The sequence below is a fragment of the Plectropomus leopardus genome, chromosome 1, assembly GCF_026936395.1.
Source record: "Plectropomus leopardus strain MGB_pleo_1.0 chromosome 1, ASM2693639v1, whole genome shotgun sequence".
Classification (NCBI taxonomy): Eukaryota; Metazoa; Chordata; class Actinopteri; order Perciformes; family Serranidae; genus Plectropomus; species Plectropomus leopardus.
The window spans coordinates 39238610-39254248 of record NC_142176.1 but is presented as its reverse complement, the minus strand read 5'-3'; the positions used below and the strand labels follow the sequence as shown (position 1 = coordinate 39254248).

General features: G+C 39.0%; 1 protein-coding gene across 3 annotated transcripts in view; it reads left to right on the top strand.

Annotated features, from left to right (window-relative positions):
• The window catches only part of dpy19l3 (dpy-19 like C-mannosyltransferase 3), an 86582-nt gene that overhangs the window by 39938 nt on the left and 31005 nt on the right, over positions 1-15639 (top strand). For 2 of the 3 annotated variants that reach the window (XM_042484517.2, XM_042484511.2), the window contains 5 exons: positions 924-1082; positions 4543-4674; positions 10728-10839; positions 13381-13437; positions 13765-13847. In XM_042484517.2, the coding sequence (XP_042340451.1) occupies positions 924-1082; positions 4543-4674; positions 10728-10839; positions 13381-13437; positions 13765-13847 (543 nt within the window). The remainder of the gene's footprint in view (positions 1-923; positions 1083-4542; positions 4675-10727; positions 10840-13380; positions 13438-13764; positions 13848-15639) is intronic. The other variant, XM_088081023.1, reaches the window with a different exon arrangement.

Sequence of the window (15639 nt, the reverse complement as noted above, 5' to 3'; positions counted from 1 at the left end):
GGTTACTTATCAGCACAGCTGTTGGCCAGAAGCAGCCAATGCAATGAGGAAAACATGAACTCTGAAAATATTCAAGTACAGATCAGTTACGTTAGAAAGAATGAATTATTTTTTTTAAATTCATGTTGTTTTATAGTTATTCAAGATTATTCTATCAATCACCAGGCATGTGATAAGCAACTAAATGCTGTTATTGGGAACAAAGTCCTTTCTGTTAAAATTGTTGATCCACTTCAGTTTTTTTTTTTCCAAAGTTGAAATGTGTCACTACTGCAGATAACTACACATGTACATCCCGAACTCATAGACATGGTTTTCAAAAGTAATGTTACACAGAAAGTAAAGTTAAAATTAGAAAACTGAACACTTCTTAGTATAGCTTGCATTCGAACAAGCACAAGAGAGAGGGAGATGCCCCTGCAGTACTGGTGATTTGTTTACTTCTGGTACTTTCTTGGATTTATGCATATAAGTGTGTTATTTCACCTCATATCAATTCTGATCTTAGTTTCGACTCTCTGCTCATGTTTGCTTTATTTCAAAAGTGCATTATTGATCAAGATCACTTCATTAAAAATATATTCTCAAACTACAAACATTCATGGAACCAAATTACTTACTTCTACCTTAGCCTGAATTAGTGAAGTCATATTTAAGGATGTAGATCCTGGGTAGTTACTGTAGCATGAGTGCCGTTAACAGAAATTTAAACTTCACCATTAGAATAACCAAAAGATGATTCACCACACACTGATTTATAGACAAGTGAGAAACAAGGCAATGAATGTGTTAGCACCAAATACTTATACCATAGACTGTTGTAATTACTAACAAGTAAGTTTGCTCCCTCCTTTCTGTGTCATCTTCATATTTTTTATGCCCCCACCACTTCCTCTTTGTTGGTTTCATCCCCCCTGCTGCAGGGATTTCGATGCCAATCTGTATCTGTGTGAGGAGGCCTTTGGCCTACTGCCCCTTGACACACTGGAGCGTCTGGCTGGCACCCTGCTGCTGTACCCCTACATCCTCTCACTGCTGCTGCTCAGCGGCATGTTGGCAGTGGCTGCACTGCAGAACCTGAGGTAGGCTGAAGGGGGAGAGAAGATGTCCTTGTGCAACTCTTTAAAACTCACTGATGTCACATGAAAAGAAGCATTTGGCAGCTCCGTGTTGGAGGAGGTACATGGCAATATACCCATAATGTTTCAATGAATCAGACAGTTGAAAGTATAATTTTCAAGTTTTCCCCTTAGCGTATTCTATTGATGTAAATTATCAGGTGGCAGCTGAGTGCTCTCCTCCATCTGTCCTTGTGTTTGTTTCTCTGTTTACAACATAACTGAGAGTTAATGACCAGTTTGGTATGAAGTTTGTGAGTGTGTGTATTTATCTTTCCAACAGAAGGTAACCTATTGATTTTTAAGTGACCTTATGACTTTTCTTCGATAGCACAAGATTCGGGCCAGACATTGGCTACAACAAAAGCACAGTGTTGACTTTAAGTACTAAACAACCTGAATATTTGTAAGGCTTCAGTGAAGGTCTGCACTTTTATTGCAACAAAATATTCTAAAATCAGACAGCTTGAATGTGAAAGGAGTGGGAAATTTTAGTGCCTTTCAGCTCCTACTGTTTTGGTTCCATCTCTGCTCTCATCAGCACCGTTTCTAGATGCATCAGGCAGCTGTTCTGTGTGCAAAAGCTTTTTAAGTTCAACACAGTGCACCACCTGTCCAACACCAAACTGCAGACAGGCACAGATAGTGACTAGCTGGTGAATGTAGTGAAGCATCAGAAAAAGAGCTAAATATACAGAGGTGGTGGAGACCAAAACAGAGCTAAAAGGACTTTATCAGGTGGCCAAAACATGACTCCAAATGAATGCTAATTTTGCTCTGCCTTTTATGTAAATAAAATGCTAACTAGTTTTTCATATCTACTTAAAAGTTGGTAATACGTGTATATATGCAGGTTTAACAAATTCTAGTGTTGAAAAGTTATTTCAGGCACTGGCTTCACTAGTACAGTGGATGTCAATGTTTTTCATGTCAAAGACCCCTAAATAATACACTTTAAGTCACAGACTCCCATTTCATTAGATTTCAGTTCCATCTAATAACATTTTGGTAATTAGATTTCATTTATTTATTTTACTTCATTTAAAAGGGACCATGTAGAGTTTAAAACATAGATGTTACCATTGATGCACTGTATCAGATTATATCTTAGAGCTAATTCATTAATTTGCAGTCCCTTAGCAGGTCAGAACAAATACACAGCACAATGACATAATACAAAGACGTACAAGAAGACAAAAAGAAAAGACACACACAAGACAAATAACACACACAATAGCACATGATATAAAGTCTTACAAATAAGAAGACACAAGACAGACAATACAACATGAAACTAGACAAAAAGCAAACCACTTCCAAAACACAGAATAAATACTACAAACAATAGTGCATCGCAAATGAAAGCTTGTCAAATTAAAACAAGTTATAAAGGCAAGAGGTCAAGGTCAGTGAGTACAGAGCTGAGCAGGTTTTAACCGTCTTTGATGAGGTTGATATGATTAAGACCAGAATTCTGTAGGTGTCAGCTACAGTTGGGGAGTTCACAGAGAAGAAAGTAAGACAGAATGGTCAGGTTTACGAATCTTACTCACATTGGGCCCAATTTTATTGTGAATAAAATACTGAAAAAAATATTCTTCATTTTCTTGGGCCCCATTGGTTTCCCTCAAGGACCTTTTGGGTCCTCAGAACCCCTGTTTGAGAACAGCACTAGCACACATGTCTTGAAACTGCCCGAGGATTGTTAATTATTGGACTGAAATATTCCAAACTCTGTCCAAGGTTTCACAGAAGCAACTCAAACCAGACCAAGTCCTGGCAGTGTTTGAATGAAAGAAGTTGATTTTGTTAAATTGGAAACAGAAAAACCCACCAGCCCACTGAACTTTGCTGAAGATGTGATGAAGCATTTACAATAAATAAAAAAAAAAACAAAACAATTTTCACTGAGAGGAAAGATGAACACGTTCTATTCGATATTGCTCGCTTTTATGGACTATTTCAATAGAAGAAACCCATGACTGATTATTGATAATGTGTTTTCTATGATAATACGATGAATTGAATTTAACTGATATTGACAATGATCTTTCTGACATCCTTTTTTTTTGTTTTAGGTTTTTTTCTCCTTTGCACTGATACAGTAAATGTACATATGAATTCAAAAGATGTGCACTTAAAAAAACCCTCAAAAAACTCCAATAAACAGAAAATGAAAAAATCAGTCGAGTGCAACTCATATAGACTGATATTGTGATTTATTTATTTATATATTAATCTTTAATTAACCAGAAAAAAAATCTTTTTTTCAAAAGTTTCCTGGCCAAGGCAGGCAGCAACAGAACTAACAGACTGACAACATGGAACAAAAACACAAAATCAAAATATACAGCTCCAAAGCAATGACATAAAACACGAAAAGGAATAAATAAACCATAAAAACACCCTGACATTGGCATGTAGAAGATGACATACAGAAGTCCTGCAAGAGTTCTTAAAACGGCCTTGAAGAACCAGTGAGTGCAGCTTAAAGTCTTTCCTGCAGAAGATTCCACATATATGGAGCTGCATACATAAAGGCTCTTTTAACAAACTCCATACAAACCCTGGGTATGAATAATAATAATGGTAATATGGATCTTAGTCACATGTTATCAAAGCTGAAAATCATGATCTTACAGATTTCTTGTCCTCATGTGTTTGTAGCAGAGTGATAGATTAGGTTTGCACTAAAAGTCAGCCACTATGTAATCCTCAAACTTGGCTGAAACTAAAATATAGTGGGCAAGAAAAGGAGTGTCATTGTAGAGGAGGGCATCAGGATGGCTAACATGAGTCAGAAACCCAGTGGTAGTCACTGTGCTCATGACTCTGCTGCACATCACTGCAGATTTAGTAATAGCATTATTGCTTCATGCTCTGGAAAACAGAGTATTCTACCAGCTGCCTTTCAGAGCTTCATTTGCTTGTGGTGCAAGGTGAAGGACCACATTGAACTAATCACATTAGCATATCAACTCGCCCTCTGCTGTTGGAGGGCGAGAATACTAACCTCATAGAACAAAGGGCTATTTGGCAATTCAAGAATTAATTCAATCCAGTTTACCTCACCTCACATACTAGGAAGAGCCAGATTGGATTTATATTCAAATGGAAGCCAGTGTCCGTCTGATTTGGTGCGGGAGGCCAAATTGTTGGAGTGACATCATTGCCCCCGGGCCTTTCTCTGTTTGTCTGCGTGCTGACTCCTGCAGACACAAACGGTCGTGGGTGTGCATCATTGCGTGTCTCCTTGTGCGCAAACAGCTAATGAAATCTGAATAACGGCTACTGAAATCTGAATAATCTGAATAATATCAATTCCACCCACCTACCCTTCTGCCTCTCTTCACAAGCGTCTGGCTGTAATGTTTTATGTATCACTGTTGTCTTTTGTCTCATTGCCTTTTTTTTTGTTTCTCAGCAGACCCAGAGGAGGTTCAGCTGAGGAGAGGAAAGGAGCTGCAGATGGGCGAGTGGTGGCTCTCCGTCCAGATGTGGCCTATAATCTATTGCATACACTGTTCTATGGCCTCCTGGCTTTCAGCACTATGAGGTGAGCTCATGCACACGTAATTGCAGGATCATTTGCAAACAGATATCTGGACTGACATACACTCCCAAGTAGTCACGTTGGTTTAATTCCCAGACAGGGACTCTTCAAATGTACTTTTGCACTTGAAGGCTTGATTCTTGATTGTGCATGCTCACGAGCAGATGCTGGGATCCTGGTGAGTGCCTCTCGAAAGCTTTTCACCAAGTGTCTGAGTGGTCCACTTTAGCCTTGATCAGCCCTCCACGCCAAGCACCATCCCACAGTGGCTTGTCTTGCAGGCCTTTATGCACTGCAACTCTGCAACTACATAGACATTACTCAGAGGAGCTGTACGTGAGTACGCAAATGCCCAAATCATATGTACTGGACATTAAACAGACTTTACCCTGTCAGTCTGTGTCATGTCCAATTGAGTTCATGTGTGAGTAGAGCAAGATATTATATGAAGAATTCACAGTAAGCAAGTGCATTTGTTGGTGATGTTTTTATCATCCACTGTTGAGAAACCGGAGGGATAAGAACATCCAAGGGTGAAAAAGAAGGGTCATTTACATCCTTCTGTCCATCCATCCGTTCTTATCAATGCATTATTTTCAGAACGCCGGATGTGATGACGTTCTGTAGTCTCATTTGACCACTTCTTTTAAGACACATAGAAGCTTTAAAGTTCGCAAATAGGGTATTTCGATTTATTTTATGTCGAAGAAGAAAACATGAAAGTCTCTTTAACTTGTGTTAATCACTGACTTTATTTTAGATTTCTAACCAAAAAACAATTAAAAAAAAGCCATTGACCTGGAAATGAGGGAACCCAAGGTGCTGAAATGCTAATTCATTTCTGAGTTTTAGGACTCATTACTGGGGTTCTCTATTTAAGAGCTCTGCCTTACGGAGCACATCTTTTCCTTCGGCCTGATGAGATATCCCTCCAACAGCAGCACCCAACAGCAGCACCTTCAGCACTAGTAACAGAAGAAAACAAAGTAGAATAACTTGGTCAAAATGACTGTACAAAAGTAATCTAAATTTATGCAATTTGCTTTGGAAAAGCTAGAAAAGACACCTTCCTCCGGCTGCTTACAACAGCCCCATGAACAATACTGCACGAGGAGAAATCCAAAGCTTATTTGGCCTGCTCTGCCTGGTTACAGATACTCGGTTATGATTAGGTATTCACTGTTTGGGGCAAAGGATTTAGCAAGTGGTCAACTGTGGTCACACAATGTCTTGACTGCATGTAACCCTTATGAGGTCATTTGTAAACCTATTCACGAAATTGGGCTGGGAAGATGCTGGACCATGTCACATGCCAAGTTGGAAAGTCAGAATGAAATTGCTATTTATAAACTTGAGTCACAAGCCTATAATGAAAAGTATACAGTACGTGGCACAGTTTACTGTGATGTATTTCACCCTGTGTATTGCTCCTTTTTCCAAAATTAGCCTCATTAGTCTTCTCTCTCATTTTTCTCATCTGTTTTTTGTTGCTTCTCTCTCCTGTTGGCACACACATACACGGCGGGCTGTTTCTGCGGTTCACCTAACTGCATCATCTGTTGGCAGGTTGTCTCTGTGGAACAGCACCACCACTGGGGCTCCAGTTACAGATGCCAGACTCTGGCTGTGGGGCTAGAGCCCTGACACCAGCGCTGGCACCGAGGCTTTACCATTGAACAGAAACATCTTTCTTGTGGTTGCCTTTCATATTCAGCCACTTCTTCTTAATTCCCAGAATGTTTCAGCTCCAGGAGCTGGCAGGGTTTGCTGCTGCTGTGACATGCTGGCTCCTGACAAATTTGCTCTTATTTGTCACACCAGAACTATGACCACCAAACAATATCGGCTGACTGGCCTTCACCTCTCCAACAGCTGCCTTAATTTTCCACTCAGTGTAGGTTCTCTTTTTGATATACAGTCTTTGCCCTCCATTTTCCCTTGCTTAGAAATGTTTTGTGATTCTTAAACATTTTCTCAAGTGTTTTGATATTGTTCGCTTCTGTTGTCATGCATTTGTATGTGTTTAAATAGTAACATCTGCCCCCCAGAAAATCGATTTAACATCTCTCCCTGCTGTAATGAAGTAGAGGTGTACTCCAGGGGGCAGTGGCATGACTTTTGGGTGTGGTTACAGGTGCAACAAAGCACATTTTAGCACTTAACTTGGTCAGAGGTACAGGTGGGATGAAAATATTGATATGGTTTTATATCATATACGTTTCTCTTGCAACATGTTATTGAAACACTGGAGGCAAATATCAATATCTTTACTAAATCATGCAGGCGGTCCAATCTGATTCTTCTGCCAGTTTGACTTACAAAAATCACCACTTCATGAGTCCTTGTGGTTGCTCTAATCAAATGGATTAGAGCAGAGTGAACGGTTTACATGCTGTGAAAAAGAAAACCACCTGAGGAAACAGGCACACAGTTCGAACAGTTGGTGAAAACAAATTTTACAATCAAAGTCTTCTTTTTAATTGAAGGTCTTGGCCTACTTCAGATTTTACAGCACAGACGAGACAAATAAAATCAGTTAAGACTGGAGAATATGAACTGAGAATATAAGAACTGTCTCATGCATGTAAATAACATGGGCAAAACAACACACATACAAAGCCACCCTATTTGCAAACAGCTTATGCTACCACAACTGTAATTCTGCCTACAATGAAAACAATGTTTAAAGCAAAGTTTCCTTGTTTTCCTTAAAACTCCAGAACTGTTGTAGGGGTATTTGTTCTTCTTCAGTCACACAGACATTGTGATGTATAGTAGACGATTGTCTCACATTGCAGTATTGCAGAATGGCTGTTTTGTGATACTGTACTTATTGTGGGCAACGTATCATGATAGTGTTATATGGTTAGCAAGTCCAGCTCTAGACAGAGGTTACACTAGGCAGGTTTGTATTACAGATTTGCGTAAAACTTCGGTCTCAGTCTCTTCCTCTGCCAACACATCCAAAGCCAGGTTTTTTAGGATGTCATGTGATTCTTTTTTGTACATCATGTGACCTATAAATGTAGAAAAAAGTATTTGCATTGCAATTTTGCAAAATATGGCTTTTCAGAATCGCCTAAAATAATACCTCATGCAAGTGTAAAAACATTTTTTTTTGTTTTGTTTTTTCAAAAGACGTGCCTAATGGCATATTTTATATTCATAATTTCAATTTGTGCAATTTGAGGGTTAATGAAAATGGGCCTTCTGTCTTGAATCTCTTCCCCACAGAGGGCAGCAATTCAACTGCTTTTGAAACAAGCTGCAACCTCCGAGGCTGAAAAATAAAGCTTATGTGGAAGTGCCAAAAAAGTGCAGGTCATCAAATGGCTACTTGGGGCTTGCTTCAAAATAGTCAGTCCTCATAGAACCCCATGTTAAAATCCCCAACTTTACAGCAGATATAAACATGTTTACAGCCTGGTACAAAAACTGGTTTTGGTCTCTATAGTTAATTTTAAACATTCATTACAACTATACAGGGAGTGCATTTCTATATAACATACCTTTTTATGTTTTATTAAGGCCCAAAGTTACACAAATATAAGGGCGGGGCAGCTTGTTGCAGTCTCTGAGTCAGATCCACCCCTCGATTCTCCAAAGCTATAACTTCTCCTTCAAATATGGTCACATCTGTCGCCACAAAACCAAAATGGTGGTGGCTACCCCATTTCAGGAGGTGATGTTGCTAAATCAGTCAATAAAAGTCAGTTTACAAAAGATGTTGACTATTATTATCATTGATATTGTATACTAAAGTTGTAGCAAAGCCTCAGAAATATTCAAAAATATTTCAAGGACATTATCAGTTAGTAATAGGAAGGTGCTTGTAGATGGCTGCTTTTATAGGAGAGGAGGAGTTTTCTGTTATTAAATGAAAAATCTCATGTGACCTCCAATTTGTTTCTGCTTCTTGATTTTTTACTAGGTTTACCTCATTAATCATTTTCTTTAGAACGTCAGAATACCAGGGCCTCTGTACTGCTTGAGCAACTATTCCTGTACTGCTAAAACAACCGTACAAGTTGTGGTATTACCCTACAATAATCAGTGGATAATTTCACTTTTGAGTTCTACATAATACCTTTCTGCTTCAGTTGTGGGTCTCGAAAACCTACAGTGTTGTATTTGCATAGTGCCTCATTATTAGCACTTCAGTGTCACACAACTACGTGGCATGCAGTTTTTCCCCATTTCACATTTATAATCATAAGCACAACAACCCTGCCAGACCTGACTCCCAGCTTTAATGTGTAATTGTCAAGTGTTTTTTTGTTGCCAGCATCATCAGTACATTTCTTAGGTTGAGCACATTTCAAGCTGCACACACAGGCTGCCATGCCTGACATCCATGACTCATTATTGTGAAAGTATAATTGTCTTTTAACTTTAGACTCTTTGTGACGACTGTCAAGAAAAGCACAGAGATTACAGTTGGAATCATTACTTCTTTCCATTGTACTAAAAGAAACCTTCAATCACTGAGTCAAAGAGAGAAGGGGAACATTCTCATATCTGGTTTGTTCATACCAACATGGAGACACAGGTTTTCTAAAACTTCACTTTAGTAGCACATTGTGTTCTTGTTGTAATTAGAGTATATGTGGTGTGCAGGATTCGGAATAGTATGGAATGGGCTGTAAATTTTTTTGTATACATAGTTCATACAAAGCATTCCTGTCACAGTCAGGAATTAAAGAACTGATTGAATTCACACAAAAGCAGACAAATCTGAAAGCTTTTCATACCGCAGCAGCCAGGTAGTGCAGAAACTGACACTTTTGATTTCAGCACTTTCTCGAAAATGCTGATGAAGAGCGAAAGGCCAAAAGTGCAGAGAGCCATTCGTTTCCATCAGACAGCTCCTTTGCATTAAAAAGTAGCGAGATTTATTTCCGTGAGCCTGCACTTCTTTATGCCTCCCTTCTCTCTCATGGCTCCATCGCTGTACCTGTCAACAATTTTTCAGCTCATTTAATTTTCTCAATCCTCCCTCTTTTAATGTGCTTCTTATTTATTTAGAATGCTAATTTATGTGCTTTCAGACCTTAGATAGACCTTTGATAACAATGCTGTGTTTTATAGACTAAATTAAGTTTAACCACATTGGAACAGCTTCACTAAGTCCTCCCTCCACTAAAGACAGTTTGGTTGTCCTATTTAAATATAATGTTCTTTAATGGCTTGAGGGAACATCCTGAAGTCCAAGCATCAGCATGAAAGAACAGCATTTTTACCTACTGTCTGTTTGTCCCAGGGTTCCCACAGATCCTTAAAATGTTTTAAAAGGCATTGAATTCATTCATCTAAAAAAAGACCTACTTGTCATTATACTGACTTAAAGTAATCATTAAAAGGTCTTAAAAATGCTCAGACATGGAAAGTAGGATTTTATGAATTGTTCTTTTTCTGTTATTGCGTTGTGAAATCTCAAAATAATTGTTAACATCTGTTGTTTCTTTTGTTAAATAATTTAATACATTCCTTTTCTTAAACTTGAAAGGGATTCCAAGCAGTGGAATCTCAAATGCAGATTGAAAAACACAAAATTGCCAAGAAGAAAGGCCTGAAATGCCAGATATATCCAACTTCTGTTGGTAAACCAAAAATAAACTTTAATAATAATATAATGTGTTCATTGTCTTCCATGTTTTCCACTTTCAAAAAAGGGTTATTTTCTCAACATTCGATGTAGATAATACAACTTTTCACTGGATAAAAAGGTAATGTTTTATGTTACAATAAACATTTGGGCATTAGAAAATTGGTCTTAGACTTGATGTCGAGTGACATTACAAATGTTCAAAAAAAGTCTTAAGTCTACCTTGCCTTTGTCTACAGGAACCCCGGTTTGTCCTTCAAAAATGATACAGGCACACACGTACACACACATCATCAGATATTTCCCAAATGTTATCAGTTTGCTGCTTTACTTACACAAAAAGTTTATGGTAAGAGGAAATGTGACCAGGTGAAACATTAAAAAAAAAAAAAGAAATTAATACCCAACACTGCTTGATATGTGTTCTCTCTGTGTCCCCCTCTCGATCCAGGATGAAGTATATCTGGACTGGCCACATGTGTGCAGTCGCGGCCTACGGTGTGTTTGGAAAGGAGTTGTGGACTCTTGTTCTCAACACTTTCAGCTGCAACACTAAAGTTCTGGTACGTGCTCACAACAACTGCACATCTAGCACACACATCATTTTTTGACATTTTTACATGTGACATATTTTTTTTGAAAACTACGTTCAATTAACAGAATAGTTGTTTCATCAAGCACATTTTATTTTAAAGCTTCAGTTATCAGTATTCCATATATATTTGCCTCCATGCTGGCAATAGCTGTGGCCGTAGGCATTATGTTTTTGGGTTGTCCTTCCCTTTCTTGTGAGTGCAACATCTCAAGAACGCCTTGAAGGAACATCTTCAAACGTCCACTTGGACTCAAAGATAGAATAATTAGAATTTGGTGGTCAAAGATAACTTTTAACTCATTCCTGCCTTATTCTCTTGAACGCAATGTCTAAAGAACACATTGAGGGAATGCCAACAAATTTGGCGCAAAGGTCCTCTTGGACTCAATAACAAACTGAATTGATTGTGGTAGTCAAAGGTCAAGGTCACTGTGACCTCATGTCCGTGCCATTGTCATGAACTCAAGAAACCCTTGAGTGAATTTCAGATGTGGCACAAACATCCACTTGGACTCAAGAATGAACCTCTTACAATCTGGTGGTCTAAGGTCAAAGCCACTGTCCTCATGTCTGTCTGATTCTTGTGAGCTTGATATCTCAGAAAGGTCTGGATGGAATTTTCTTAGATTTGGCACAAACGTTCATTTGGACTTGAGAATGGACTGCTTAGATTTTGGTGGTCCACACTATTTCTCTTGCCCACTTTAAATAGTCCAGTTTAACATCAGTTCTGTGTTGCTGATCACTGGATATTCACACTAAGGCATTCACTGTTCAAGTACCTCACACAAATGTTTTGAGCATTTGGAAAGAGATTTTTCTTTCCTCAGTTTGTTAACCAGATTCCGTCTGGTCAAGGGATTGGATTGAGCACCTTCCAATCAGAAACCAGCTTCTATAAGCTTCATTTCATACACATTTCAAGTGTATAGCTTGGCCAACTATGTTTAAGTCTTCCTGATCCAGCGGAAGTAGCTGTTTTTGAAGAGTACTAAATGATCTTTCAATACAAACACAATGTTTGTGTTTCAGTAACAGTAATGTTTTTTTTTTCAGTATCTTAGTAGTAGCTATAGAACCGTGCTGTCATTAAAAAAAAAAAAAAAACACCAAACACATTTGAGCAGAGGTAGCTAACATTGTGCCCCTAAGCGCGTGGTCGCCGCAGGGAGCCAGTGAGTCACCCTCGGGGCACTTTCTAAAAATAACTGAAACACTTGCACGTCCTTGTTAAATCAAAGCTTAGTGCAGCCATATACTAACATTTATGGTAAATACATTCAAACTGCCCAGACTGAGGGTAGCATCTACATGCTAACCCCAGATTTCTGAAAACAACTGTAAGATTTTATATTTCATGTTTTAAATGATAATTTTAGGTTATTAAAGAAACAAGGTGAGCAAATGTTCGAGGTAATGTTGGAGAACTGACTAGTACTTAGCTGCACCACTGAGTTGCTTTATTTAGTGTTTTTACCCATTTAAATCTCTGAGACCATTTGTTTTTGGAGAGGAAAAGACATGGATAATCCAGCCCTCAAAAAAAAAATGAAAATGATAATTACATTTGAGTTGAGGACATTTCCGACTACACATACACACACAAAATCAAGCATTTTTACTGTATTAATCTAGACATATTCCGAAGTAAAAGTCTCATAAATGTAATATTGTAAGATTATTGTAAGATTAGCAAAGCAATAATTAAACTTGCATGTTTAAATATATAATGTGTGTTTTCCCATGATCACATGGTAAAACATTATTAATAATAATTGTGAGGAATACTTAAGGGAAATCCATGAACAGAGACAGACATGCTTGTAATATTTGTAGCCTATTTAATGCATAAAAGTCTTTATTTAAAGTTAAACCAAGCAAATTTTGTTATTTAAACAGATTATATCAACAAAAATTAGCCCTCCAGGTGGCTCTTAGTCTTTAAAAAGGTTGCCCCCCCCTGCTTTAAAGCATCAGTGTGGAGCAGCCTTACAAGACCTTTAAATGGAATGTTCTTATTGTTCAGATCAGGAAATATGTGAACAAAGATAAAGTGAACATGACTAAGCTCAAAACGCATTGAGGTTCTAGTGACAATCAACATCATATCCATCATCAGTCTCCAGTGAGCTTGACACTGATCTGAACTGTGACAGCACTATTGTGAGACAGTCTTAAAAGATGTCCTTTTTTGCCTCTTTTCTGTGATTTGCTGCTTTGACCTGAAGCTGAATTGTCACACAGCCTTATGAGCAGTTGCTTTTGACTCCGCAGCCTGCACTCTGGCCAGGTGATAACATTGCCAGTGAGGCCACTAGGTGTCAGTGTGGTCATAACATGACAACAGCAGGGATCAGATAAGAAGTGAGCAGTGCTGCTCTGTCTGTCGGTTATCACTGTGTTATCTCATTCTTCCCTCGTCTTCATTTTGAGGTATAACTCTGACTCTCTCACTTTCTCCATTTGATTCTCTCATTTCATTATAGCTGTTTTCTGTCTCATTCCGCAGTTAAGGCTCGTCAGATACGCAGTTCCACTGTTGATGATCGGTTGCCTGTATTACAAGGTATGCCATCTTCTAGGTGGGTTATGTTCATCATTTTATTGTTGGTTTTAGTGCAGAAACGCTTGTAAAAACTGTGTGCGACGATATGAGAAAAGGAAAATACCTGAAATGGAAGTTATGGAAGAAAATGATAAGCAGTTGGATCATAACAGAAATAATTCATTTTTCCCTTTAAAGAGTCTAAATTGTTGTCACACACTCTATTATATTCAGCGAGGTAATACGGTGTTAATCAAGATCTATCACTAAGTTTGATGCTGTGCTTTATGGCCTTAATGAACGCTAAAACAGGCTTTACATCACCTGTCTCTGTTTGTCTCCCTCTAGTTCTGGCCCAAGCTGATGGAAGAGTTATCAGAACTGAGGGAGTTTTATGATCCAGACACTGTGGAGCTCATGACCTGGATTAGGTACACACATACAAACACCCACACTCACAGATCCAGAGCACTCATCAAATTGAAGCAAATCTGATTAGCTTGTTTCCGCAGATAAAGTTTCACTTTGTCTGATGCCCTTGATTAGTCTGTGTGTGTATGCGAGCATGCGTGTTTACATGTGTATCGGCGCTTGTTTGCGGGGGAGTCTGCCCGATGAGTGATGAGAGCCGATGGGTCTCCATGAATAAGACTCGCGGGTGCTGGAAAGGACCCAGCTGTTGGCAGAGCTACACCCACCTCGGGGTCTCGGCGGCCGGGCTTTCGATCAAGAGCGTCACCGCGATGGGATCAGAGATTGGGCTGTGATTTGGAACAGCTCTGTACTGCGGCTGCAGCGTGTGTGTAGTTTTGTGTTTGCACATCTGTGTGTGTCTGGATGTGAGGCGTGGGGCTTAGCAGTCTATAGTGCATACCATATAACAGCAGCTACAATGTCTGGCCAAGGACACATCACATCACATTCAGTCCGTCCTCCCATTTTTCCTGTCGCTTTTCTCTTGTATACTCCATTCAGACCAGCACAGGGAAGTGAGAATAGCTGAATTGATGCATGATCTGATGGGGTTAACGGGTATCATTCCTCCGTCAGACCTGTTTTGATCATTGGTCTGCACTGTGAATAGGCGTAGTAAGCTCAAAAGTCAACTTACTTATCAGTTAACAAGAAAGCAATTAATGTCCAACAGCAGATATTATCCACTGTGATTTATCCCCTTTACCATGTGCAACCACCACACGAATCAATCAATCATTTCTTCATCCTATGGAAGTGTTACAAGGTGCAACTTCATTGAAATGTGATCCCATTGTCCATCTAACTTGTAAACTGTAATTTAGTCCCTTTTGTGTCTTCTTCCATTGTTGGCTGCCACTTCCTTTACTGTCCATGTTTTTCTGGATGGTTCTGGTAATCCATGGTGTCTGGTTGAGGAATGATTCAATTGTCTACATATCCCGACCCCAACAAGACAGTTGCATGGTTGCTCCTCTCAAACATGGGTAGTGCCTCTCTGCGGCCGCCTCTGAAGTTTCAAACTTGATGGCATGGAAATGGGGTTGAAACTCAAACGATTTTTGAGCTTAGAATATTTGATAATATGTACTGGTCCCAAAGGTCAAACATGGACTTCCCATGGTTTTTTTTTTGTTTATATTTGATTTTGATCTGAGTTATAATATAAATGCATATTTTATTTTCTTGCTTCTATGTTACTCATAAAAATTAAAAAATATATGAAATAATGATCACCCAAAAGACTTGATGAGACCATCTTGTGATGGGATCATTCCAGACGTGATGCAGCAATTCGCAACTTAAAACAAATGTGGTCCAGCTGCATTAAGGTGGGTATCCAGTGTCCCCTTTCTTACTTCCTACCCCCATACATCTGTCCTACTTGCTTGGATCACACCCACCTTCAAACTCCTCAACTCTCTCAACTACATACTGTACCTGTCAGGTTCTCTGACTGCATCTTGTGTGGCTGTGGCGCTATCACATTGACAAAATCTGTCCGCACACAGACAAACAGATATGAAAACACCTTGCAATACTCAAAACTGCCTTTATGGTTGTTTCCACTATTAAAAGTTTCACCTAGACCACATTCCACCATGATAACACACACACACACACACACACACACACACACACACACACACACAGCTGTCATAACTGTGTCATGGCTGGTAAAAGTTATTGGGGTTCATATGAAAGGCCTATATTATATGAAGGCAGAAATGCCAGAAAATATGCCGTAAA